Here is a 26506-nt window from a genome sequence, read left to right as displayed (position 1 = left end):
ACTAAAAAAAAATCTATGAAACATTACTATCAGCTATATCTGGATGAAAATAATAGAAGTCTTTTGGGTTATTTTGAAATTTTCCTTTGTATGCTTTTCTACATTTTGAATTTTAAAACCATTCGATTTTCTATAAAACCAACCATATTTAAAAGAAAAAAGTTTGAAACATATCTTAAAGTTGATCTGTCAACAGGGTAGCCTGTCTTCACATCATTACCCTCATTTGGGCATTTCAAATCTTAAGAAATACCAACCTAAATATACTCATGGAAGCATAAGCAGCCACTTCAACATAAGCCTCATCGATGAATACTGTCTTAAAACAGGAGTATGGGTATCGACATGTAAGAATTTCTTCATAAAACTCAAAAACTTCATGAAGATATGATGTAGTATGTTTAAGCAGTGGAAGAAGTTGAGGTAAACAAAAATGAGTAACCTGAAAATAAAAAGCAGGGAAGACTGATCATTAAATGAAAGTTTAATTTTAGTATTTTAAATTTCCCAAATGTCCCAATTGTAAGGGAAACTTCACATTAATATAAATCTTAACAAATTCAAGGCAATGAGAGAAAATGCTAGTATGAAATTAATAATTACTTTTACTGTTTACAAAATATTCATTGTACTTGAAAACTAAAATCATGATGGATTATAAGTCTGTGAAATGCTTAGATTCAAAGAAAATACAACTTTGGTTCCAAATTAAAATTTCTTCTGCATAACCACACAAAACAAGAAAGATTTAAACTTCCATAGCTTATTGCAAATCCACCTTTGATTCATAAATATCTAACCTAGTGAATATCGCACTTATCATAGTACTATTTTAATAATAGTTAATATTAATCATACTACCTTCATTACATATAAAGAGCAGTTCCAGTATACTCCTAATATCTCAACCACATATTGAAAGCTAAAGGGAAGCTTACTGGTAGTTAAGAGATGCGAAATACCAGCAATGGAAATTGTAATTCTGATCTCCTTACTATGTCACATCCCACCTTGGATATGGCCACTTGAATATCATATACCATCTCATCCCATACTATGATTCTGTGCCAAATAAATGGCATCAACAATGACAGAGATCACTCTGATTAGAATGACTTAGCAAAGTTTTATGCTGGAGATTAAATCTGAGCTAATCTTTTTGGATTGGACAAAAGTTTGATAGGAATGAAAAGGTCAAGTAGACATCTCAAAGTCAAAGAAAGAAATATGGTATGGTCAGGAAAATCTACAGAACTATATTGAATATAACAAACAAATAGGAAAGTAATGAGAAAAAAGCTAGAAAGGAAAATTAGAGTCAAATTCTAGAAGATACTGAAAGTCATACTAAAGAGTTTTTTTTTTTTTTACTTAAAAAAAAATTTTTTTTAACATTTGTTTATTTTTGAGAGAGACAGAGTGCAAGCTGGGGAGGGGCAGAGAGAAAGGGAGACACAGAATCCGAAGCAGGCTCCGGACTCCAAGCTTTCAGCACAGGGACTGACACAGGACTCAAACTCATGAACCGTGAGATTGTGACCTGAGCCCAAGTCGGCTGCTTAACTAACTAACTCACCCAGGCCAGCTACCCTTTTTTATAATGTGTATTTATTTATTTGGATTGAGAGAAAAAATGCCCATGGGGAGGGGCAGAGACAGAATCCCAAACAGGTCCCACACCGACAGTGCAGAGCCCAACACGGGGCTTAACTCACAAACTGCGAGATCATGACCTGAGCCTAAATCAGGAGTTGGGACACTTAACCGAATGAGTCACCCAAGCACCCCTAAAGAGTTCTGACTGTTGTAGGAATGTGGAGGCAAGGAAAGTTTTTAATGTATGATAAAAATTATTCTAACAGCATTAGAACAGATAGACACTAACATACCTGAGTACTGAACATCTATGTATGATTAAGGTCAAGGGCCCAAACTACATCATAATGAGCACTCCTCTTGGTATACAAACAAAAACCGAAATATTATTCATCAGAAAAAGATTCACTATTAAAAAAACTTACATGACAGCAAATCTGATAATGCAGCAAAAACTCTTTATTTGAGACAGAGAAAGACTAAGTCATGGTTTCGTTAAGTATTCAAGAAAAATATTTCTTAACTATCATTTACCTTTCTCCCATCCAATGGCTCGGAGTGGGAAAAAAAATCCTTCCAAAATACAAGGTAGGTACTAATCAAATGTTGATTTTACAGTTGATCATTTACCAAAGATAATAAAATTCACCGCCAATCTTATCAGTGAATATACTTTTAAGAATCAACGTCACGCCAGCAAAAGCAAAACCATTCATAAAATACCCTGAATATTTTCCATGAGTGACTTTTATAAATCTTGTGAGTTTCAGGAAAGCAAATTAAGAACAGAGTGAGGAGCTTACCAACAGTCTAAACCTAACTGCCCTCAATTTTTGCTCACATAACAGAAATACTGTTGAGATATATATGGTCACAATATAAGTTTTATACTAAGAAAAAAAAACCCTAATATTGAAAATGTATGGGACTAAGAATAAATAAAGAGAGATTCATTCAAATGTTACTTTAAACACATATAGAAGTAGAGAGGGTCAATAACCAATACATCACTTCCTAAACTCCAGGAGTCTCATGCTTGGGGAGGCCTAAATGCACTAATGGGTCTACCAATTAACATACAATTTGTGGCAAGATATGGAAGAAAACTGCAAGAAGCTTTCATGACTATGTGGACTAGAATTCTAAACTCTACCTCAACCTTTTCTTTTTTCCTCTGTATATGCTAAAGTGAGAACAAATCTTGTTCTTTAATTTTGAAATTGGAGTGTTTCAGGTTCCAGAGATGGGGCTATAACATTCATAAACATAAACCAAACAAAAAGATGACATAAATACAAATTAGTTACAGAAATCAACCCACATACTCTAATCAAGGTATACTTGGGGCGCCTGGGTGGCTCAGTCGTTAAGCGTACGACTTCAGCTCAGGTCACGATCTCGCGGTCCGTGAGTTCGAGCCCCGCGTCAGGCTCTGGGTTGACCGCTCAGAGCCTGGAGCCTGTTTCAGATTCTGTGTCTCCCTCTCTCTCTGCCCCTCCCCCGTTCATGCTCTGTCTCTCTCTGTCTCAAAAATAAATAAACGTAAAAAAAAAATTAAAAAAAAAAAGGTATACTTGAAGCTCTTTTGGAACACTAAGCTCTCTGCTGGAAAAAAACCTAAGACTTTAATATAACATTTTAAAAGGAATTCATTCAAGAATTCACATCATTAAATATATCAGATAAAGAATCCTTTTCTGTCTAATGATATTCTGGATAATGGAAAGAATAGTTAGGAAAAACTTAGCATTTCATTACTATGCTTCCTTTCATCAGGAATGAAAAGCTGGGAGAGAAAGGAGCAAGAAGCTATGACTCACCTCGTGCATATATGGATCTACAAGTATTTCAAAAGGTCCAATGGCCAAAGAGATATTTGACGCAGCTGTTGGAATGGTGAGCATATAATGGAAGGTCTTCTTCCTCATATCATGGGTATATACTGTCTCCACCAAATCTCCATTGGAAACAGCCACCATTGCGGCATCTACCGTAAATTCTAATTTCCATGTACATAATTCAGAGTATGAATCAACGCATGGGAACCAAAATCTAGAAAAAATATCAAAAGTGTAAAAAATATAGTGAGAGCATAACCTACATTGTTTCCCCCACTTATGTTTGTCTAACTTTTATAGAGTATGTGTAAAAAGAAATTTAAGCTATCTGCCTGCTGAAGCTTGTTACTGTGCAACTTCAGACTTTGATTAAAGATAGAAACTTTTCGGGGTGCTTGGGTGGCTCAGTCACTTAAGCATCAGACTTCAGCTCAGGTCATGATTTCACAGTTCATGAGTTCGAGCCCTGCGTTGGGTTCTGTGCCACCAGCTCAGAAACTGGAGCCTGCTTTCGATTCTGTGTTTCCCTCTCTCTCTGCCCTTTCCCCACACACACTCTGTCTCTCTCTCTCTCTCTCTCAAAAATAAATAAGCTTTAAAAAAAAAAACAAAAAAACTTTTCTCCACAAATTCTTTGGCAATATTAAGAAAATATATCATGTGATACAGCCAGTTCAAATCCTTAAAAAAGAGGTAGGCAATTCTTGGCTTCAAACTTCTAAATTAAAAACTATTTTCATTTGCATATTCACATTAGTTTTTATATAGTATTCATTACCAGAAACTAAAAAAGCTTACAATAAAGTTGTAAAAAATACAATATGCAGAATCTAATCCATAAGTTAGAAAACTGTTTTGGAGAATGGGATTGGGATGCATCACATAAATTCCAACAGTGCTAGCAAAGCCGGACAAAAAATTTCTATTCCATATTCTATCAAGGTCAGGTTTTACTACATGCCAGGGTCTATACCTGATACTGCAACACAAAGAAGTATGAGACATCATCCTTGGCTTGAAGAAGTGAATAATCTGAGGATTATTAATAACAGTCTGAAGAGAATACGCATACTGTAATATTTCAACAATATATAGTGAACTACTGAGCTTTGAGAATGAACTACAATCACACACAGCAATGAAGGAAAATCTCACTACCATGGTGTTGAACAAAAAAGGCCAGATAAAAAGAGCATAATGCATACACTTCCATTCATATAAAGCTCAAAAGCAGGTATAATTAAGCTATATATTACTTTAGAAATCCGAATAGTGGTCACTGTCGGGCAGAAGGATATGAGGGAAGGAGGTAGTGACTAGAAGTGAGTAGGAGGTGGGGACTCTGCAATGCTGGTAATGTTCTTTTTCTTGATGTGAGTGTGGATTACACAGGTTTATTCACTTGTGAAAATTCACTGAACTTTCCTATTTACAATTTAATTTTCTAGATGCCGTTTTACTGCAGTATAAAGTTAAAAAAATAATGAATTGGCATGATTTTAGAACAGTCTCTTTTTTGAAAAGTAAAGACAAAAGGGAAGACACAGGACTGAGAAAGGAATGACTAGGGGAACAAGATTGAGAAGAAGTAAATCTGAGGATGAAGCTCATACTTCTCAATTTACACTAAACACATGTACTGCATATACACACAAAAAATTCAACTGAAAAATGAAATTAACTGAAATATATAAGAATAATCTACCTTGTGGAATTTTGATACCCACAAGAGAAAACATGAGCACCTCTCTCTGCCATACTTCCCTCAACACTGGGTACCACAAAATGAAGACCTCCTTTTGGCTGATCCAAAGAAAAATTGATGTGTATCTTTAGGACCTTTAATTCTGCAACAAATAAATATACATATACATTGATACGTAAATATATAATAAGGTAACAACGGTCTATATAGCAAGGCACTAAACATAAAACGAGAATTAAAAGCTCAGCTTTAAATGAAAAATCACACCACTTACCCTACTTTCAGCTCTCACCTTTTCTCCACCTATATTAACTCAATAGCCTGCCTCCACTGATGTCCTTACTTCCACTCAATTCTAGTCACTGCTAGCTGTGTTATCCCAAGATATAACTCAGGTCATGCCATATCCTCCTCCCAACTTTTCTGACAATGCTATACTGTCTAAAGAAAAAAGTTCAAAACTACCTATCACATAGGAAATTTAAGGACACTTAGGATTCAATGCAAAACTTGAAAAGTAAGGACTTAAAAAGTCCCCCACGTTGTTATCCCTAGTTGACTTTGGGGAACAGGAGGAATAGGGAGTGAGTGGGAAAAGCTACCCAAGAATTTATGTAATATGTTATTTACATTATCTTTAATTTATACATAACAAATACATGTTGCTTTTGTAAGATTTTTAATCTTATGAAAAAGAGGTTTCTTTTAATTTCCCTCAGACCATCACAACCATATGGACTATGTCCATTCCCTGAACATGAAATGATAGCCTTCTATGCCTATCCCCCAAAAGTGGGCAACCCTCAACCCCCCACCAAACACACTAACTATTAAAGAAAAAAATAAAAAGCAAAAACAAAAATGTCTCACTTCCTCATCTTTGTTAATTTTTATAAGGCTAAATAAAAGTAGGCAAGTTATGCATAATAATTATAATGGCTGTGACTTTATCCAAGAGAAAACAAAGATTTAGAAATAATAAGAGTGTGCTCAAAAGTGCACAGTGGGTGTTAGGAACCCTATGTTCCAGCACTGATTCTACTACTATTTAGTGACCTTCAGTAGGTCACTTGCTATCTAGACTTCAGGTTATTCTTCTGTAAAAGGAAAGAAGTGAACTAGGTGATTTTTTTAGGATTCTCCCCGCTATAACATGCTCTAATTTTAAATTGATTTGATAGTGCGTGCATTCTCAACTCTTGACAAATTGTTCTATCCATCCAATATTTTTTATAACTTTCACTTTAAAAAGAATAGTGAATGAGTTGTTTTTTGTCATAGCCCTAAATTGCTATTTTCCTATTAACCAGTGATCTTTAAAAAAAAAAAAAAAAAAAGAGCTTCCAACTTCTGTATATTTCAAGTATTAATTTACAATTATGACATCATTAATTTTCATGTAAAAGTTTTCAGACACTAAGTCTAACATGATTTTATTGTATAGTCAACATATTTTTGGAGTTTTACCATCAACATGTTTCCATAACTCTGAGGGAACCTTAATGCAAAGTTCTCCATTTCCTGCATCAGGATCCACAGCACTAACTGCAGCGGCATAAGCATTGGAAAAATAATTTAGATTTCTCCTGGGGAAAAAAAAGAAAAAGAGATGTTTTAATAATAAGCCAAACATTTCACCAAGTATTTTCTTCAATATTTGGTAGCATTTGTTTGTTAAGCGTTATATCATTTTATGTAACTTATGAGAATGCTTTCTGGACAAGTAACTATTACTCACCATGACAAAACCTACTAAATTATAAATACGATATCATATATAGCAAATTCGCCAATGCCATGTGATTATTATAATTACCATATCCTTCATTAATTTTGGAATGTCAAAGTCACTATACATTCCTGATAGAAGTGAAAAGAACATATGCAAAATTGAAGAACTATTCTTTATCAATATGGCAAACATTTCAATCGATTCCACAAACTATGATCTCACAGAAATTAAGATGTTTAAAACAAGTTAGGATGGGAATCAAGTCCTTAAAATGTAATACTGCTTACCTTTACCCCCAGTGCCTGACAATGTAAGCTTAAAGGAGGGAAACTTTTGGCTGCTTCACTGCTGTACCTCCTATATGCCAGGGGGGTATACTCTATAAACAGCTGTTCAATAGTTACTTGGCCTTATTTCCCATTGGATGAAAACAATACACATAAGTCTTATGAAGATATTACAACACTGTTCCCATCCAATTTTTAAATTTTATTTCATTAAAAACACTTTAAATGTATATTGACATATACAGATCTCCCTCAACTTAACAATGGTGTTTTGTCCCGATAATCCCATCATAAGTTGAAAATATTGGAAATTGAAATGAATTTAATACACTTAACCTACCAAACATCACAGCTTAGGCTAGCTTACCATAAACTTGCTCAGAACACTTATATTAGCCTACTGCTGGGCAAAATCATCTAACACAAAGCCTATTTTACAATAAAGTGTTGAACATCTCGGGTAATTTATTGAATACTATACTCAAAAGGAAAAACAGAATGGTTGCATGGGTACAGAATTGTCCTAAGTATACAGATTATATAGCCTCGTGATCATGTGGCTGACTGGGAGCTGAGGCCCACTGTACAGCTCCATATAGGTACCACATATTTCTAGCCTGGGAAAGAAATCAAAACTCAAAATTCAAAGTACAGTTCCTACTGAAAGTGTATCACCAACTTTGCACCATCATAAAGTTGAAAAATTGTTAAGTTGAACTGTCTGAAGTTGGGGGCCGTCTGTACACATATTACATTTCCTCGCTGAAACCTGTTTAAAGGAATATGTAAGAGATGGATGAAAGAAAAAAGACAAGGAATGATAAGAGCAAGATGAAAGACAACTCCATGAGCCATATTCTTGCTGAGCACCTTTATATTGATCATCTTGCCATTAGACGAATCCACGAAGTAAAGTCAGTCACATTTCACTAGCTCAGTAAGTTTTTAACTAGTTAAAAAACAAGTTTAATATACAGTACAGAGAGGTTATAGGAAAAATTAAATGGGAAAAAGGCCATTAAAGAAAACAGTAAAGTTATGCCCTCTTTTTTTTTTTTTTTTAATTTTTTTTTCAACATTTTTTAATTTATTTTTGGGACAGAGAGAGACAGAGCATGAACGGGGGAGGGGCAGAGAGAGAAGGAGACACAGAATCGGAAACAGGCTCCAGGCTCCGAGCCATCAGCCCAGAGCCTGACGCGGGGCTCGAACTCACGGACCGCGAGATTGTGACCTGGCTGAAGTCGGACGCTTAACCGACTGCGCCACCCAGGCGCCCCAAGTTATGCCCTCTTAACCTGACAGAAGCCATTCCTCTCCCATCTCCATGTCTCTACTGATTAGGAAGGATGTATTAACCATAACTTTTAACAACTACACAACATAAGGCTCTGGAAGCAGTGAAACAGACTTCTCAATAATTTTAACAATTTCTTTGTTAGATAAATATGTAAAATAAAATGTGCAAGAACTACAGGATCACAATAAAAATGAAGGTTTTCACATACCATCTATATTTTTTAAATTATCATACGGGAACTCTCTTTCCTTTGGTATATAATTCCATAAATTCTTACACATGTACAACCACCGCCACAATCAGGATATAGAGCAAGTCCATCATCCCAAAGAGTCCCTTGTGCTATGCCTTGGAATCATACAGAACATGATTTTTTTTGTTGTTACTTTTGAGAAACACTCAGAGTGTGAGCGGGGGAGGGGCAGAGAGCGGGAGATACAGAATCCCAAGCAGGCTCCAGGCTCTGAGCTGTCAGCACACAGCCTGATGCGGGGCTCAAACCCACAAACCGTGAGATCATGACCTGAGCCGAAGTCGTGCACTTTATTGCCTGAGCCACCCAGGCGCCCCTGGAATGCGACCTTTTGAGGCTGGTTTGTCTCATGTAGTAAATCTTTGAAATCCATCTCAAGCATTACACATATCAACAATTTGTTCCTTTTTATACTGAATAGTATTCCACTGTACAGACTGGACCACAGATTATTTATTGTTTATTCATTCAGCCACTGAAGAACAACATATGGGTGGCTTCCAGCTTCTGGCTACCACAAATAAAACCACTATGAACAACCATGTATTAATTTTTATGTGAATTTAATTTTTATTTTGTAGTACAAATACCTAAGAGTGGGACTGCTGAGTCAAATGGTAAAAATATGTTAGCTTTGTAAGAATATGCCAAACTGCTTTCCACAATGGCTATACCATTCCACATTCCCATCAAAAATATATAAAAGTGCCAGACACTCTGCATTTTTGCCAGCACTTAGCCAACGTACTAATTTTTTTTTATTTTTTTAAAAGTTGAGAGAGAGAAAGACAGAGACAGAGTGCAAGCAGAGAAGGAGCAGAGAGAGAGGGAGACACAGAATCCGAAGCATGCTCCAGGTTACGAGCTGTCAGCACAGAGCCCGACGCAGGGCTCAAACTTGTGAACCATGAGATCATGACCTGAGCCGACATCAGACGCGTAACCAACTGAGCCACCCAGGCGCCCCAACATACCATCTAATTTTAAAGACTACTTTATATATCTACAAACTGTAGTTTCTTTTCAATAAAAATGCAAAAACATGAAATACGAAAGATAGTTGAAGACACCATAATTTCCCCCCAGTTACCTGTAAAATTCAAAAATAAAAAACAATCATTACATAAAAAGCCAAATTGAAACATTACATATTAGACCACTCAGGTTTTTTTTTATGGGAAATTATTCTCACTTAATCTCCTCATTTCCTGAGAAAAGGTAAAGCGGTCCAAATAAAATGGTGAGTCACTGTAAGCGGAATCTATTGGAAAGCCAGTTATGAGGAACAATCTTCTCATGGTTTGGAGTTCAGTGTTTCCTTTCATAATAGGAATCAAATATGTTTCTTTTCATAATAACCTCATAAAAGCCAAAAATTACAAGACAAGATTAGAATAAGTATTTTCAATTTTCAGAATAATAGTGTCCTTGTCCTATAACACCACCATCTCCAACCTCCAGTCTCCAACCCCATCCCCTCCTCAAGGAAACAAAGAGACAAGTAATGTTGTAGAAGATATTGAAAAACTAGTAATTTTCTCTAAGAATTTATTATAAGCATCCATATTAAAATAATGTTTTAATTCTTTGTCAATAACATATACTTCTTAAAACTCAGGGGCAGGTTTTGTGAACGCTTAAGATTCAATTATTGGTAAACCTTTTCTCTCTTTTAAAAATATTCATGGAAGCATAATACACATCAGAAAAGCATATATACTCTAAATGTACACCTCACAGAACAAAAAGAGCCAGCATGCAGAGCATGAACAGAACTTTACCAGCCTCCCAGAAGCCCTCTTATAATCACTAACCAACCCCACTTTCCACCACCAAAGGTTACCCATTATTCTGACATCTAATGTGATAGATTAACAACTTCATATACTTTCTGTTGTATCTGACTTCTTCTACTCAATGTCTAGCCTGCGAGATCCAGACATATTGGTGCATGTAGCTATTGGTCATTTGTCTTGTCACTGTTTAGAATTCCAGTGGTGTGAGAACATACTACAATCTATCTTCTACCACTGATGAGTCTTCAGGTAATTTCCAGTTCTGACTACTACAAATGTTGCTGTGAACAATTTTGTACATATTTTTTGGTGAACATATGAACACATTTCTACTGAGTATATACTAGGAGTGAGACCTACACTAATCATAGAGTATGCACATATTCAAACTCAATTTACACTTCTATCAGCAGTGTTTGAAAATTTAGTTACTCTATATCCATGTCAATACTTGGTTTCTCTTCTCTTTGGTTCTGATAGTTTGCACACAGAAAAAAAAAAAAAAAAAAAAGCCAGCCAGCAGGAAAACCCATTTTCTAAAAGTGAAACCAATACCAAAATTAATAAAGATGACTTTTTAAAAATAATTAAAACAACATTTGATATGATACTATGAAATATGGATTCTTAGAGAAAACTCTACCGTAACAGGTTTTTCTATGAAAAAGTCTAGGGGATTTCAGTCAAGCTCAAACTTGAGTGAACTACTCAAAGCAGCCATCTCTGAAAGGCTACTGTATTTCAAGCTGTAGAAACACTGAATGCAGATAAGGATAAAATGGCTCTACTGCTATGCATGTAAAAATTAATCCAAATAGGAAGAATTATATCTAGTTCTGGGGTTACCACGTTTAAGAAGAAACAATGCCAAACCAGGGAACATTCAAAGGGCAAGAATGGTAACAAATTTGGGAAGAGTTTTAGATAAGGAAGGGTTGAAAGTATTGTGATTCTGTAAACTGGAAAAGAGAAAACTTGGGGGAAAACAATATTTAAATTGGATAAGTTTGTGAATATTATAACAAAAACTGTAGTTGGATGTAATAAAGAACTTTCTAGCTTTCAGAAAAATCAAAGGGATGCTTTAAAATACAGTGAGCTCACTCACAGGTCGTATCTCGCAGTCCGTGAGTTCGAGCCCCGGGCTCTTGTGCTGACAGCTCGGAGCCTCGAGCCTGCTTTGGATTCTGTGTCCGCCCTCCCCTCCCCATCTCTTCTCCTCCCCAACTCATGCTCTGCCTCCCTCTGTCTCTCAAAAATAAATGTTAAAAAAAATATATAGTGAGTTCTTCAGAGCTAGAAGCATTCAAGCAAAAGGTGAAACAGTATAGGAAAAAATTCTTGTTGAAGTTTCGACTAAATGAACCTTAATGTTCCTCCAACTACGACAAATTAACCCTGAGCAATACTACCAAAAATAAGTAGCAACGAGGCATTGTGGCTGAGTTAAAATATAAATATCCATATTACTTAACCATAATTAGTAAAGGAATCAACTACTTTTACTACATAATATTAGCAAAATAACATTTAAAACCTCTGTAGTATAAGTCTGTATTAAAAAATACAGGACTTACAAAATATTTTTTAATAGCAATTAAAAAAAATCAACTCCAATTACTCTAAAAATCATTCTAATCACTCAATAGCTACTTCATTTATATCTCAATATTGGTCATTTCTACTGCTACTCCTTAGTGGAAATGAATACTAAAGACAGGAATTAAACTGATTCTTGGAACTTGGGAACACTGAGGCTTTTCAAGCAAAATAGAAAAGATTTTCTCAAAGTGGGAAAGTCTATCTAGGGAAGGAAAAGAAACAAAGGAAAGAGATGTCAGCACTGTAGCCTATCCATCCATTGAAACAGCTTCTCTGGCAAAGTCCGTATTTATTTTATTCTAAGAAGAGAAAAATGTAGGAAAAAAAAAAAAACAATCAAAAAGCTCCTATAGGGCAAACTATAATGTATCTACAATACATAAGATTCAAATACAAAATATATTTAGAGAAAGTGTTGAAATTATTTCATTGGCAGACGAAAAAAAAAGAGAATGCACACACAAAATATATTTGGAGAAAGTGTTGAAATTATTTTACTGGCAGACAAAAAAAAGAGAGATAGAGAATGTCCGAGCAAGCGCTTAAATAGATGTTACATAAAAAACAGGGTTTTTAATTGCTAGCACAGGTAATTTAACAACTCCACTAACGTTTGGTTGGATAAAATAGGTAGAAATGTCTTTCAGTCTCTTATCTAAATGTTTCTCTTCCTTACATTCCCTCTGCAGTTCAAAGATGCTGAATCTCAACCAAGGTAAGCACACTCTTTCCATCAAAAACAGGATAGCCTGGTATCTTAAGTTTAAAACAAATAAGATGTGATTAAGTAGTATATTACTTCTTTGAATGTTACGACATTCTTATATGTATTAAGATCAAATTTTATCACAGATTTTAAGTTTAACTTTCAATTTCAAAACTGCTATACTTAATTTGTTTCAGCTGTAGTGTAAATTTTATTGGTTTATTAAAGAAAGTTACTTTAGAAACAAGAAAGATAACAGAAGTATCTAGGGACATGCTAAAGACCTTAAGTATCTGCCTTTCCCAAAGTTCTCTAAAAATAATGTCATCCAGAAGAAAGATTTTTTCACATTTAACTGCTAAGAAAAGCAGTACTTCTTCTGAATAACCTGGTATCTTCTATCTTGTGTCTTATCAATCATATAAACGAGTGTTTCCTCTTAGGTAGGGCAACCAGAAACATCAAAACTAAATCTATAGTTTTCCTGTAACAATTGTGCAATAACTTAACAGTGTGTACACACTATCCTACGCTTTTTCACTCTCCATGCTAATTCCATTAGCCACTTTTTAAAACTGTTGTCTACTAAAATTCTAAAACCAACCTCAAATCCTCTTTTAAGCCAATCAAATAATAAACACCAGCAAAAAATAACTAATGTCATCCCTCTTTAAAAGTAATCAAGATTCTAGAGCTTGGAAGAAAAGCAGGGGTAGTGAGCAAATATTTACTAAGTGACCATGGCTAAAAGAGCTGTTTCTAACTGAAAAGAAAAATTATAATATATTCTACCTTTCCCAATTTCCTAACATAACGTTTGAAAAGAGTCCCCTTTTTACCTTTCTTTTCTTCCATTATAATGCTATAAGTGATGAAGCATCTTCCCTATCACTAGAGAAATTCTTTAGGAGATAAGATCACTTCAAAACAAACAAGGCAAAAAGTAAAAGCTTGTTTCCTCAACAGATGTGGAAACCATCGTTCCTGTCACTGTACTGCCACAGAGTATATTCTCTGAGGTCGGAGCAGAAACAACAGGTAAAGCAAATGTGCAAACACTGTTCTGTGACTGGAGATGGAGAGCCTCCTTGCCCTGTCATCAAATGCGGAGTTCTAGTGTCAACTGCGGAGCTATTCCGGAACTCTAGCAAGGCCATGGCTTCCCTACCTGCTCTGCTTTCCTACCTGCTCTTTTACAAGTGCCTTTTCCATACATCAGTGGTAATATATTTACTACTCTAAGGGCAGGTCATTTTTTTTTTTCTGGGGGAAAAAAGGATGAAGATGATTTTGTAATAAGTGTTTTTAAATGAGTTCTACAAGTGTAGCTGAAAAAGCAATGTAATTTCAACAACTCAAGTTTGTGAAATGGGAAGTTACAGGAGTAATTCGGAGATTCCCCGAACTTTTCCAACAGCATTTTCTTTTCTCTTCCCTGAGTCTGAAAGATTCTAAACCAATGATAACTGGGACCAAAAACATGTCTAAAAATAAGCCTCCTGTCTCAACCCTTGTAAACCCTTAAGGCAATGGCTCATAGGCATTAATTAGCCTCTCAGAATCACCTGGCACACTAGTTACAACACAAATTGCAGGGGGGCACCTAGCTGGCTCAGTTGGTAGAACACACAACTCTTGATCTCGGGGTTGTAAGTTGGACCCCCACGTTGGGTGTAGAGATTACTTAATAAAATCTTAAAAAAACAAAAACACCACCAAAAAAAAAACCAAAACAAATAAAACACAAATTGCAGGACCAAATCCCCACTTTCTGATTCAGTAGATCTAAGGCAATGCCTGGGAGTCTGCATTTCTAACAAGTTTCCAGGTGATGCTGATATTGCTTGTCTGGAAATCACACTTTAAGAATTGCTGCCTTAATGCAGCAATTAGTTAAAATAATATCTTGACTAAAAACAGTTTACAATAAAGGTTTGGCACCCTACTCCAAAACAGAGAATCATGGTTGAATCCAATGGTTTCTAAACTTTGAAAAAGCAAGTGCCCTCAAACATAGTTCACAGTACTTAAATTAATACAAATATTACTGGGCACAATGAAGTAAAATACTAAGAAGAGTCTTAAGAATAGTAAGTAATGCTATTTGCCTAAAGGAATAATTCAAGGAAAAAACCTTATCTATGCCAAAATATTCACTCAACATCACTTACGATCTCAAAAGCTGGAAATGACACAAATGCCAAACAACTGGAAAACAATCATGCAAACTATAATATACTGAATAAATGAAATATTATCTGACCATAAAAATGATAGAGAGTGAAGACTATCATACGTGGAAAAGTGGAGACAAAGTATTTAAATGAAAAAAGTAGAACACAAAACTGCTCATAACAGCATGTTTACTGATAAAAAAACAAGTTTTTTTATCAGTAAAAATGTAATATTTAAAGTGAAGTAGACGTAATATTTAAAGTGAAGAGACATCTAAGACATAGTATTTTTATATGACATTCAAAGGCAGTCAAAGTATTTTATAAAATATTTTGAAGTAGTCTCTGCTCTAAGGATTACAACAACCACCTAACCCATTGAAGATTAATGTTAATAAAGTATTTTTAAAAAATATTAAAAGTAGAAAAATGGCTTAAAATTTTTTAATTCTCAGATAATACTTCTTCAAAACTGTAATCTGAAGAAAGGAAACTCAGTAACTTACTATGTTGGGTAGAACTAGTAAAATTTCTTGAACCAAATATGCAGAGAAATTATAAAAAATTATAAAAGAAATTATAAAAAAAACAGAAATTATAATTAGGAAAAAAACTGGGATTCAGAGCCTAGTAATAATCTAAGAAAAGTACTTTGAAAAGATTAATCCAATAATATAGGGAATATATAGCTGTTAGAAATATCAACTTTAAGGTATAAAACTTACTGTTTTGATTCATTGTGACAGACTTCCAAGGTTGGGTCATTATAAATAAAAGCAGCTTCTAAATCATTGATCCTTACTCGGTATATTCTACACTGTTTGCTGTTCAACTTGATTCTATTCAAGTTTGCAACTGTGGGAAATATAGTCAGTTCCACGAATCCCTGCAATGATAAAGAATAATAACTTTGTTATAATTAAGACTGGTAGGTTTTAGAATATTTTTTTTTATTTCTACTACTTATACTTACTTATACCACTATTTCTATTACATTCCAGAGACAGAATCCCAAATAGCTACATATATATGTGTTCTCTGAGTATCTTCATTTCAAACACTATTGTCCTAATGAATGAACAGGTATGAATTATATAGACTTTATCTTCTTGGTGATTCACATTCACCATTAGTGAAAACTGGACCATCTTCCAGAAAAAAGTAAAAGGACTCACACTCTCAAATACAAGGCTTTCTAGACAGACTGGAACTCAAATAGGGAAGAAGGAAAAAAAAAAAAAAAAGAGCAGAAAGAGAATCAAAACCAGTTTGGTGAGTAAAAAGAACATGGCCTTCCAGGGGCGCCTGGGTGTCTCAGTCAGTCAGACGTCCGACTTCAGCTCAGGTCACGATCTCGCGGTTTGTGGGTTCGAGCCCCATGTCAGGCTCTGTGTTGACAGCTCAGAGCCTGAAGTCCGCTTCGGATTGTGTGTCTCCTCCTCTCTCTGCCCCTCCCACACTCATGCTCTGTCGCTCTCTCTGTCTCATAATAATAAATAAACGTTTTTAAAGAAAAAAAAAAAAAGAACATGGCCTTCCAAAATGGGAATCAAATGGGAAAGATGGGTCAATGGAACATGACACATATGTCCAGTGTTTTTAATATGATGGGTTAAAAAACTGATATGCTCAAGTGTGAAATATGGGAAGACATGAAATAGCATTTCAAGGGCTGCAAACTGAATAGGAAAATTTCAGAACCTGCAACACAAATAGCTAAGATGAAATGGAGGCAGCAACCACAGAGGGCTCAAGTATAACCATTCTAATGGCTTTAGAGAGCAGCACTGTGTGCCAGATGTTACACTAGATACTTTCATATGTTCTCTATGAACTGAAAAAAGTACTACTTTACGCTTTTTACAGATAAGTTAACAAAGTTAAGAAAATTATGTAATTGATAAGTGGAGAAATGACATTCAAATCTACATCTAAACGATTCCAGTGGAATCCTACTATACCGTGTTTCTTGTACAGGGCTTTAAATAACATGCAAGAATTTTTTTATAAAACACTTAGCCTAACTGCTCAAAAGCACAGACATTCTGCAGCCCTTTTTTCCCCACCACTTCCCAAATAAGAAGACAGCCATACATCCATAAATTAGACTCTCTACACAGAGCTGCACGGTAGCAAATGAGAACAGAAAGAGCAGAGGCTAAAATACTGTTAATGAAAAGCTCTGTGTTTAAAGGCATAAACTATCAGCAACTGGAGGGGAAAAGACCAAAATTCTTTTAATTAGCCTATCAGCAATCCATTGACCAATCTACATAAATAAGCTCGGATCAGCTGAAAGCAAGCAAGCAGAATCAAAACAGCAAAAGTGTACTGTAATAGAAAAAATTATGGAAAGTGCTTTAAGCTTACATGGGTGGGGACAGAAGAACAGGATTTGGCTTTCTTGACTAAGGTTAACAATAACAAAACAGTGAATGGAGTATATTTCATGGAGATAGGGAAAGCCCAGTCTCCTCATATCATCTGGTCTCTGACACCACCTAGAGCCCTAACCGCTATCTGCCTGCAACATTCAGACCCATTAACTTCCACAAGGCTCCACTCTCTGTCGTCCTTGGCCACTGGCATTACTGCAAGCTTGTCTGGTCATATAACCTCTCACTTATTCTCTTCTGCTTGCTCCTTGTTCCCTCCCAACCACTTCACAGCTGACCACCTTCCCATCCTATTCTAAATAACCTCCCCTGGGCCATTCAACCTTTTGAAAAATCCCTTCTCTACCTTTCAGCCTTAGATGAAATGTCTCCTGAAACCCCTTTGACAAGAAGCTACTTATTCTTTCATTCGCTGTAAATTAGGAGAGGGGAAAACAGAAAACCTTTTAGTTTCATGTGCTACTCTAGACCACTCATAGAATTTTATATAGCATATGCTATAAGAGTAAGGGCAGTATGTCATTATTAAATACATGGTTTACGGGGTGCCTAGATGGCTCAGTTGGTTGAGTCCAAGTCTAGGGTCTAGAGCCCTGCATTGGGATTCACTCTTTCTCCCTCTGCCCCTCTCTCTCGCTCACTCTCTATCCCTAAACTAAAAAAAAAAAAAAAAAAAAAAAAAATAGTATGTGTTCTGGAGGTAAACTGTCTGCATTCAATTTCAAGCTCTACCACTTAGTGAGTGTATGATCTCGAGTTACTTTAGCTTTCAGTGTCTATTTCCTCCTATATAAAACAAGAATAATGACAGTACCTACCTTTTGGTGGTAAGACAACTGAGCAATACATGGAAAACACTTAAAATCATAGTGGACATCTAAGAAATGTTCTTATTATTCTTTTGTATTTCTTTTTCCTTTAGTCATCCCATACAGATCCACAAGCCTCTATTCCTCTTCATTACTACCTCCCAAATTCCCCAACATTCACTGAAGGCCCATATGCAACTTTTCTAACCCATCTCTACCATAACTCTAAGTGATCTGAATGTAGATATATCTGATCCATACAGTAACCCTGCTTCAAAGTTCCTTGACCTTAATTCCTACAATCTTTACTTCTATTACAGGATAGCAATCAAGATTACACTCCAAAGATACATCATCACTGCCCAGAATTACTCCCAAGCTGACATTTTAAACTTGAGTGTCCACAATGCTTATCCTTCTGCCCCTCTTATTACTTCTCAGTCTTCCTGTTCAACCACATGAAGTCCTGTTCCTGGACCTCCTCCAGTTTCTTACTACAGTCCTTCCTGGCATTTTTACAGCACCTTCTTTTCCATTTACTGCAGATCCTTAATTTCAACCACTGTTCTGCCAAGTATCAATTCTCTTGCCTTCCAGCTACATGTATATATCTTTTCCTAACTGTTCAAAAATCAGCCATCCACTGGGCGCCATACTCTGCAGTATTCTCAAAAATCCCGCTCTATTAACTACCCTATCCTATTAGTACAGGATTTTTTCCTGTGCCTATAAACATGTTCAAGTCTGACATATACTTTAAAATCTTGAGATCTACATCACACTCAAATAAACTACTTTTTGCCCTTATTCTGGAGTTGTCTTATCTTGATTCTGAACTGACAATCCCTGGAGTCCCAAAACCCTACCATGGTCTGGTAGTCATACTGGAAGTCTTTGGAGGTCAAGTACTAAAGGGGATAACAGTCCAAGGCTATTTCAGAGTAGGACTCATGCTTACTCCACCAGTCCTAGAAACTATAGTAAATCAAAGCAACTAGACATCCCTTGAGGAACTGCAGAGATTAGTTCCCTCTAATATTTGGAAGATGCTTACTACATCTTAACTTATTTGGCCAATGCAAAAGTCAAGGTTTCAAAGAATGATGGTGAATTATCACAAATCTGTCAATCTAAACCAGTTATAGATGTAGTATTTTTATACAGCAAATCAGCATAGCTCTTGGTAACTAGTATCATAGCTAATTATCAAACAAATGTTTTTTTCCCAAAGAATTTTTATCAGGAAAAAAAAAAATCACAGATTGCCTTTCAAAACATCAGAATGCCTTCACTGTCACCTAATAACTAAAAACTATACCAACTCTCCTGCTCAATCAAAACATAGTCCAAAAGTACCTTGCTTCCAAGATAGCCCATAAAGCATTATACTAGTATATTATATTGACAACATTATGCTAACATGACCTGTTGGGAAGGGAAAGGAATTCTCCAAATGTTTTAATAAAAACAAGGGTGGCACAGGATGAAAGTTAAATCCCATTAAAGTTCAGGAGCCTGTCACATTAACAAAGCTTCTAAGGTTCCAGTATTCTGAGGCATATAAAAATATTCCTTCCAAATGAAATATAAGTTGTTTCATTCTGTACTGCTCAGCAAGGTACAAAAAACTGCTCAGGAAGGGACAAAAAACTTGGTGGGCTTCTTTTAATTCTGGAGGCAATATATACATTTGGGCATTCCGCTTACCAGGCAACCTATTACACTGTCAGCTTTGAGAGGGGTCCAGACCAAGAAAACGTCCTGCAGCAGGTCCAGATTGTGGTTCAAGCTGCCCTGCTATTTGGGCTTTATGACTCAGCAGATCGTATGGTATTTGAAATGCCCATTGCAGATAGAGATGCTGTACAGACTCTGGCTTTTTCCAATACAATGACAGTGCAAATTCTTGAGGTTTGAGAGGAAAACCACAACCTCTCCTGTCACCAACTATATTCCATTTGCAAAGCAACTACTGGTTTGCTTCTAGACCCTTCAGTAGAAACTCAAACATGACCACGGGACTCCCAACGACTATGTTACCTGAAATGACCGTGATGAGATTGAGTGTAATATAAAGCTCTGAAAAACAAAAGTGGGCATGTGCAGCAGTTGTCCACTTTTAAAAAGACAACACATCTGACCCAGACCCAAGCAGGGTCATAAAGTACAGGCAACAGCATGAGCAGGTGCTCGGAATCCATTAATACTTCTTCCACTGCTTCTTTACCTCTCTTTCAATTTCCACCTCGGGCCTCAAGGAGAGTTCCCCTTGTTCAGTTAACAGAATAGAACAAAGCACAAGCCTGAATTATGAATAAGCTCACAGGATGCTAGGACCAGCTGGAAGTGGGTGGAAGCTGCCATTAGAATGCCACTGAAGTTGGGCCACCTGGGTGGCTCAGTCGGTTAGGTGTCCAACTTCAGCTCAGGTCATGATCTCTCAGTCCATGAGTTTGAGCCCCACATTGGGCTCTGTGCTGACAGCTCAGAGTCTAGAGCCTGCTTCAGATTCTGTGTCTCTCTCTCTCTGCTCCTCCCCTTCTTGTGCTGTCTCCTGTCCCTCCAAAATAAATAAACATTAAAAAAAAAAAAAAAAAAAAAAAAAGAATACCACTGAAGTGTGACCCTGGGAGACAGTGGAAGAAAGTCATACAGCAGACAGAACGTTGGGAAATATGTCTGGCTGTACACTCTTTGTAGTAGAGATGACCTAAAGTACACAACTACACTGATCCATGGGCAATTGCTAACAGGATGGTTAGGAACCTGGTAAGAACAAACTTAAAAGACTGAAAATAGAAGATGGTAGAAGACGTGTATTAATGGATTTCTCAGAACAAGTATAATGTGAAAATATCCATGTTATTATCACATAAATGGCCATCAGAGGGCATCTACGGCAGAAAGGACCCTCAAAAACCAACTGGCAAGATGAAATAGATCTCAAAGATTCTTTCCCTAGACACCCTGCTCGATATACAAAGTGGTCACGGAGGCAGAATGGAGGCTATGCATGAGCCCAACAACATGGTCTTCCCCCCGCCGACATACACACCAAAGATGATCTGACTACCACCACTGCTGAGTGCCCACTACCAGTAGTAGAGGATCATACTAAGCATCCAATATGGTACTGGAAGGACCAGTTAATCACTTGGTAGAATGACTACATCAGACAGCTCATATCAAGAACATGATATGCCCTTACAAGAACAGACACATATTCTAGATTTTCCTTCCCTAACTACAACATACTTACAGAAAATCTTATATATCATTGTATTATCTCATACATACCTCCAACTTAGTGTATAGGAAAGTGTGGTTATGGGTTCTTACATACAAAATTTACTAGTTTTATCTTGTACCCGATTATCCAGAAGCACTGGCATGATGAACTGCTGTAGGCTTAATTACAGCACCAACTCAGAGACCTACAACAGGATGCTGTCTTAACTAGTGTACCATATATATAGAGACATCTCTCCAAAGCCAAAATAGATCTGCGAACCAAAAGGTAAAAATTGGAGTGACTATTCTCACTATTGCATCAAAAAAACCACGGAAGGAATTTTTGCTATCTTTGTAACCTTGTGTTCGGTTCGGTATGTTTGGCCAACAGAAAAATGCATCCACCAGGGCATATAATCATGGTTCCATTTGGAAGCTGAGACTGTCACTTGGCCACGTTAGGTTCCTCATGTTATGGAACCAACAGAGAGAGGGTCACTATACTGACTGGAATGACTAATCTCAATTACCAAACAGGAACTAAGGTTCCGCTATACAGTAAGGACAACAATTATATCTGCGGTTCACAGAGATTCACAGAATGCATGTCAGGGTCACTTGGCCAATAGCACTAATCAACGGAAAACTGTAAGAACCCAAAAAAGACAGGACAAGCAAGGATGTAGATCCTACAGGAATGAAGGTCTAGGTCAGACCAACAGAAATGTTGGCAGAAGAAAAAGGAAAAATGGAATAGGTGGAAGAGTAACACAGCGGTCTATATCAACTTTGGCCTTGACACCTGCAAAAGAAAACAGTGGCTCTAGCAATTAAGTTTCACATTCTCTTACCCACTTTTCTTTCCGCTAGTTTGTACGAAAGCTACTGGTGGTATCTAATACCTTACATGGGAGTAGAGATGAGTCACCATATCCTCATGTGAATTCATTAGGTGAGGGATTGGCAAACTTTTTCTTAAAGAGTCAGATAGTAAGTAGATTTTGTAGGCCACATAGTCTCTGTCACAGGTACTCAACTCTGCCAGTGTAGCTCCAAAGCACTTTAGACAATATATAAATAAATGGGTGTGGCTGTGCTCAAATAAAATCTGTTACAAAAATAGGTAGCTGGCTATTGCCAACCTCTGCAATAGCGGATAAGACTTCGTTAAGTCCCCTGTGTTGGGAACACTAGCTTTTCTTCTCAACAAAAAACAAGGATGGCTTGGGGGCAAAACGGGTAGACTATTCTAGATATTCTCCTTTTGCCCCTCCTAATACACTATACACCCCAGGAGTTGCATTAACTGGGCACCAGCCCTTCAGCTTCTGGTTGGGGTGGTCAAATGGGAAGCACAAGGAGAAAATTGGAGAGAGGAAGGAAAGTGAGCCCATTACATTTATCCCTCCAGGTTCCTCTCTATCCAGCTAAGGGAGGCAGTAGCTTCATTCTTCTACCAAAGGCCACACCTCCTATAAGGTCACTCTGACAACTACTATAGTTTCTAGTAACTTCTTCCTTCCTTTGTTCTTTCAGGTTTAGAAGTAATAACTATTCCTTGTTGCTAACCTAGTGTGCCCTACCATCTCTTGGTTTCTCTTAACCCTGTGTCTTCTAAATAGTCTTCTTCTACTTTCCCTCAACCTACATGAATATGCTGCTTATTTCCTTCTGGGACCCTAATCCATACACCATCCAACCAATTTTTCTAGTGGGAAACCCCAAAATCATTCACAACTCCTTCCTAACATTCTCAGTAAAAGTTATCTGCAATTCCTTTCCATCTCTCAATTTGGCAGGGGCAGAGGAGGTTGAAAGGGGAAACAATGACAGAAAGGAGCTGCAGGTGACTCTTAGATCATCTATAATTAAAAAATGGGGGTGCCTGGGTGACTCAGTCAGTCAAGCATCCACTTCAGCTCAGGTCATGATCTCACGGCTCATGAGTCTGAGCCCCAAGTTGGGTTCTGCACTGACAGCTCAGAGCCTGGAGTCTGCTTCGGATTCCGTGTCTCCCTTCCTCTCTACCCCTCCCCTGTTCACTCTGTGTCTCTCAAAATCAAATAAATATTTTAAAAAAAGAAAAATTTTTTAAATGGCTCAATCACTTGCTAACTTTACACCCTGAAGAAAGTTACTTAGTCTGAAATTTTTCAGCTGCTTGAACTATAAAGGTAAAATAGTATCTATTTCATGGGGTTATTGTGAAGATTAAGTGAGGTCATACACATAAAACCTTACAACAGTCTCATACATAGTATATACTCAATAAATGTTCACTATAATTCAGTCAACCATATCAACTCTATTTCTATACCACTTTCACTATTGTTATTTTCTTTCAGGGCTTCATTGTAAGAATATGACAATAACTTCTTAACTAAACTCCCCAATTCTCCTATCTTCCCTACCCAATTCATACAACACAACACACCTAAAGTATCCTTCTGTGAAGTACAAGGTAAATACAATTGACCCTTGAACACAGGTTTGAACTGTACAGGCCCACCTATATATGGATTTTGTCCTGTTAAATACAGTGCAGTGCTGTAAACGTATTTTTTCTTCCTTATGATTTTCTTAATAACATGTTCTTTCTCAATATTTATTATAAAAACACAGTATATAATAAGCATACCAATTATGCAGTAATGGACTTCATGTTATTGGTAACACTTCTGGTCAACAGCAGGCTATTAGTAGCTAAGTTTTTGAAAAGTCAAAAGGTACACCCGTATTTTTTAATGTGCGGAGGGTTGGGACGCCAACCCCTACATTGTGCAAGGGTCAGCTGTTATCATATGTAAGGAATATTGATTGAGAAATTTCTTTGAGGACATGGGACTTAATAAACCTTTAAGGATTCTAAGATTCCTATGAAGAGGTTCCATTTTTTTAACTATATAGCTCATCTTAAGTAAACATATGAATACATGGATAACATCTGGGGGGAATTTCATGCCATCACACACACCTCCAAAAAATAAATAAAAACAGCTAAGATTCTATTTAATACAAGTCCCCCCAAATTAAGCACTTAGGTAGCCAAAGACTTCTATATTCCAAGGATATTTATGCAATCTATATGTATTAAAGGGAAGGGGTGGTGTTTACTAGATTTCAAACACCTTATCTAAAACTTTACAAAGCAATCTACCTAAACCAGGTCAGCCAAGAATTAGAAAACAAAACTGGCCTCCTAGCAGCCAAGTCAAGTCAATGAGAGCCCTAACCTTAATTTTTTTTTCACAGAAGAAATTTCACTATGGGCTTATTCTTGTTTCTTTCACAATTCTAAAATGCTTGGTGATACAGACTTTCACATTCCACAACTGATTAAATGGAATAAAATATTAACCCGGAAACAAAAAAAAAAAAGAAAGGAAAGAAGAAAGAAAGAAGAATTGAGAAGGCAGCCAGTATAGCAGCAAGGCTATTCACCTTGGAGTCATACATATCTGAATCCCAAATCTCACCTACTCTTGAAACACAGTTATCTGGAAGTGAAAGTTTCTAAATATTGTAAAGGTGACTTGTTACTGCTTATAATTGTTGAGAACATACTCACCACAACAGATTTTCTCTGAAAGTTTATGTTGTTGATGCAGACGACCTGATGGGTTGTATATTAAAAAAAAAAAAAAAAAAAAAGTACTTTTAGTAAACGAAAGCATAAGCCTATTCAAGTATAAACAAGGAATAACCAGCTCACAATACTTAATTTTCCCATTTAAAATCCTGCAAATTAAGGTAATTGCATGTTTTAAACTGAGCAAAACAAATGGAAAAAGATTTCTCTGGAAAAAAAAAAAGACAGCAAGGTACTTTAAGAAAAACACAATCAGGGCCCCTGGGTGGCTCAATCGGTTAATCGTCATACTCCTAATTTCAGCTCAGGTCATGATCTCACGGTTCCTGACATTGAGTCCCACCGTGGGGCAGCGCTGAGCCTGCTTGGGATTCTTCCTCTCTCTTTCTCTTTCTTTCTTTCTTTCTCTTTCTCTCTTTCTCTCTCTCTCTCTCTCTCTCTCCCCCCCTCTCCCTGCCCCTACCCCTGCTCGTGTTCTCTCTCCCTCAAAATAAACAGATAAAAAAAATGTGTGTGTGTGTATACACACACACACACACACACATATATGACCAAAAAAAAAAAAAAAAAAAACAACACCTATTAACCAGCAAAGGACATTAAATCTGTTGAATAACCCTGTCATTCAAAACCATACACGATATCCAACAAACACCATTTCCATCACTGTAAATGGGTTCTAGTTTCCTACTAGATTTCCCAGGCTCACAAAGGCAGTTTCAAGCAATCACCAAGTATAATTAATAAAAACAAAAGCTAGAAGAGGAAAGGAAGATGAAAAAATACTTATAATTTATACGGCCTTGGGCTTTCAAAGCCCTTGTCTCCTTTCTTCCTGTTCATTCTGGCGGGCTCTAAACCAGTTGGCGGCATGAAGCGCTCCCACCGAGCTTGGCTTCCCGGTTTCCCGGGGGCTGCGGGGTATTACCGGCCTCCGGCACCTCCCACTCCTCGCTCCCCCTCGCTCCCGACAGTCATGCCCAGCGGCCAGGGCTCCCTCGGCGCCCACACCCGGCCCCGTCCAATCTGCCGCCGCCTCGAACTCGCTCCCTCGATCCGGCTCCTCTCAGCCCCCTCCGCCGAGCTTGTCACGAAGATGCTCCTCTCAGCAACCGCTCAAAGCCACCGTCAGCCGACATCTTGCCTGTCACCTCTAACCTCTGGAGTCAGCGGAAGTGGAACGGCGGCGCGGGCGGAAGCCGGAAGCTTTGGGTCAGAGGGCGGGGCTTGCACGATAGCGCTAGAGGGTTTCGCCTCTTTGACCATATATATTCTGTGGGAGGGAACTGTTAAAATTTAGGAAATACGACACAAATATATAGTGGCTTGCGAAGAACGGGACAGGACGTTGGTGGGGGTGTTAGTAGCCAGGGATACACGAAACCAGGAGTGGGGGGGTCCTGCTGGTTTGCTGTGTGAACAGACACCATGAACTCACTGGGCCCAGCTTATTTGGGCTGGAAAACGTGTAATTAGACCCCAGGTAGTCTAA

At 37.1% G+C, this 26506-nt stretch overlaps 1 protein-coding gene across 4 annotated transcripts in view; it reads right to left on the bottom strand.

Annotated features, from left to right (window-relative positions):
* Positions 1-26213, bottom strand: part of TAF2 (TATA-box binding protein associated factor 2) — a 102504-nt gene extending 76291 nt beyond the window's left edge. For 2 of the 4 annotated variants that reach the window (XM_049632958.1, XM_049632960.1), the window contains exons 1-7: positions 25805-26212; positions 24994-25048; positions 15715-15875; positions 6607-6725; positions 5140-5281; positions 3417-3648; positions 258-442 (exon numbers count right to left, since the gene is read on the bottom strand). In XM_049632958.1, the coding sequence (XP_049488915.1) occupies positions 258-442; positions 3417-3648; positions 5140-5281; positions 6607-6725; positions 15715-15875; positions 24994-25048; positions 25805-25887 (977 nt within the window). In that variant the 5' untranslated portion in view covers positions 25888-26212. Of the gene's footprint in view, positions 1-257; positions 443-3416; positions 3649-5139; positions 5282-6606; positions 6726-15714; positions 15876-24993; positions 25049-25804 lie in introns of those variants that run through there. The other 2 variants (XM_049632959.1, XM_049632961.1) reach the window with 2 other exon arrangements.
* Positions 26214-26506: the final 293 nt, after the last annotated feature.

Source organism: Panthera uncia, chromosome F2 (genome assembly GCF_023721935.1).
Source record: "Panthera uncia isolate 11264 chromosome F2, Puncia_PCG_1.0, whole genome shotgun sequence".
Lineage (NCBI taxonomy): Eukaryota > Metazoa > Chordata > Mammalia > Carnivora > Felidae > Panthera > Panthera uncia.
This window is presented reverse-complemented; position numbering and strand designations above follow the sequence as displayed.